Source organism: Dromiciops gliroides, chromosome 5 (assembly GCF_019393635.1).
Source record: "Dromiciops gliroides isolate mDroGli1 chromosome 5, mDroGli1.pri, whole genome shotgun sequence".
Lineage (NCBI taxonomy): Eukaryota > Metazoa > Chordata > Mammalia > Microbiotheria > Microbiotheriidae > Dromiciops > Dromiciops gliroides.
Genome location: NC_057865.1, coordinates 223,722,592 through 223,725,411, shown reverse-complemented (window position 1 = coordinate 223,725,411; position 2,820 = coordinate 223,722,592). Strand labels below are relative to the sequence as shown.

Genomic DNA, 2,820 nt, shown 5'->3' with positions numbered 1-2,820 from the left:
AAGATGTTAAGAAGTGATTGCTAACAAATAGGGCAACTTGTCAATCTAGTATTCATTACTATGGATGAGCTCTCTACCCATCTCTTTTCCCAGATCCATTCAGTGCTCTCTTTTGTCTTATGGAGACAAGTGGAAAAAGAAGGAAAAAAAGTACTAAATCTCTCAATATGAATATGTAGAACCTGAGTGGTTCCTAAATTCCTGAAAAGGCTTCCAAATCTGCCTGCCTCTATGTTCTTTCTCACCTTCTTTGTGTGCCCCAATAGTGGCAAATTGCCTTCATCTGAATGGGAATTTCATTTCTAAAAAGAGCTGAAAATTATTTTGTAACTAAATTGAATGATCAAGAATGGTAGTACTGACCTTTAGTAGCATGAGAGTACTGACTGGAGGGCAATGAGAATTATATTTGGCTGTGACTCACATACTTATCTCATTTAAAGAAAGGTTCCCTAAATGGTTTGGGAAAACAATAAGTGGGGATGGGGTTCAGGATTACTGAAATAATTACTTCTGAAAGTAAACTACTTTGAAAGACAAGACTCAATTAGAGATGTACATTTTTCTAAGTCTGTCTAGAAAAAAAATCTTTGTAATTAGATTAAAACTCCTTGTTCAGAAATGATCACATTCTGGGATAGAAAAGGCAAAAATGTGAAGTTTGCAATTGGAGGAAAAGGAGAAAGGAGTCAGGGTGCAGGGAAGGGAGAAGGCTGAGGAGAAACAGGGGAGCAAAATCTTCAGAGGTCTTCTCTTGTAAAGTTACAATTTTCCTTTGTGCTTTTATTCATGAATTTTTCCAAAAATATTATGCATTTGAGTTAAAGATCTTTTTAACCATGTCCTTAAAGGCTTGTTTCACTTGCTGATTCCTTAGGGTATAAATGAAGGGGTTCAGCATGGGGGCAACAGAAGTATTCAGCACTGCTACCCCTTTAGTCATAGCCACCCCTTCCTTTGCTGAGGGCTTGACATACATGAAGATGCAGCTTCCATAAGAGATAGAGACAACAATCATGTGGGAAGAACAAGTGGAAAAGGCCTTTTTCCTTTGCTGGGCAGATGGAATTCTCAGAATGGTTCTAAGTATGTATGCATAGGACAAAATCACTAATATCAGGGTAAATATGAGTGTGAACACTGCCAAGAAAAAACTCATGACCTCTAAGACTTTGGTGTCTGTGCAAGAGATCATCAGCATGGGAGAAGAGTCACAGGTGAAGTGATCAATGATATTGGAGTCACAGAACTCCAGCTGGAGGCCCATGATGACTGGTGGAAAGATAATGAGGAAACCTGCCAGCCAAGAGCTGATTACAAGCTGGCTGCAGACCCTGCTACTCATGATGGTTGTGTAGTGTAGGGGTTTGCAGATGGCCACATAACGGTCATAGGACATGGCAGCTAGCAGAAAAAATTCGGTTGAACCCAGTAGGATAAAAAAAAATAACTGAGTTGCACAGGAATTATAGGAAATTGTCCTGTCTCCAGTTACAATAGTCACCAAGAATCTTGGAATACAGACAGATGTAAATGAGATTTCTAAGAAGGAGAAATTCCTGAGAAAAAAATACATGGGGGTCTTGAGGTGAGAATCCAGCAGGGTGAGGGTGATGATTGTCAGGTTTCCAGTTACACTCATTATGTAGGTGAAAAACAGAAAGAAAAAAATTAAGACCTGTAAGTCTGGGTCATCTGTCAGTCCCAGGAGGATGAACTCTGTCACAGACGTTTGATTTCTCATGGCTGACTAGACTTTTTGCCAGATCTGCAGGTTGAAACAAGAAATTCATAATATATGTTCATATCAGTAAGTGCAGAACATTCTTTTCAACAGCCCTGTTTTGCAGACTATCACACACGTCTCAACAAAGGCAGAGGAGCAAAAGAGTAATCTAAATTGTAAGTTATCAGGTGAAATCTCGACAGTGAGCACCTCCTCTTTCATTTAGGTATCACATAGCTGAAGGCTGATTCCAGATGTAGATTAACCACGGAAAGAATATTGATCCCTGTGTCTGAGGACTTTCTAATTGTGTGACCTCAGACAAGTTGCTCAGATTGTCCTACTTTGTGCCAGTGTTTCTATAAGGAGCTAATATACATTTGAATCTATATCTGAAAACCCTTTTCAGACTCTGCAGAATATAGTATTTCAGGCTCATGTAGAGATATAGTATTTTTTCTATTCCTTGAAAGCATTTTTAAAATAACTGTGCTGATTATTTTTTACAAGCTTATTTTTTGATATGTCTACTAACAAAACTTGAATTAAGAGTGAATCATTTATTTTAGCCATTTAATTTGAGAGCACTGGATTTGTAGTCAAAATAAAATTGAAGAAACTTTTAAAGTGTCTGCAATATGCCCAATACCACCTTAAGAGCAGAGTATACAAAGGCAAAACATACAAAATAGTCCCTGTCTTTAATGACCCTACAGTATACCTAGGAGGAAGGGAGGGAGTTAAATTTAAATGGATAGGTAAAGTATAAGATAATTTGAGGAGAGATTGAGCACTAAGGGTTCTCAGAATCACCTGCATTCTAATGCTGATTTTGTCAATTTCTACTTATATTACCTTGGTTTAGCCAGATTGCCTCTTGGTCTTTCTTCATCATTAAAATGAGGGCATTGGAGTAGAAGATCTCAAAGCTTCTTAATAGTTAGTTCTAAAAGCCTATGGACTCTGATGGGTTATAACTAAGCCCTTCAACCCTCCTTTACCATTTGCATTTTTTGTTACCTCTCCCCTCTACATTTCAAAATTAAAACCTTCCTCTGGCAAATTATGCCTATCTTACATTTCCTAAATTGTGC

General features: G+C 37.9%; 1 protein-coding gene across 1 annotated transcript; it reads right to left on the bottom strand.

The window, feature by feature from the left end:
• Positions 1 to 808: 808 nt before the first annotated feature.
• Positions 809 to 1,744, bottom strand: LOC122728509 (olfactory receptor 6C76-like). The gene has a single exon (XM_043967178.1). The coding sequence runs from the start codon at positions 1,742 to 1,744 to the stop codon at positions 809 to 811; it is 936 nt and encodes a 311-aa protein (XP_043823113.1).
• Between the last annotated feature and the right edge of the window lie 1,076 nt (positions 1,745 to 2,820).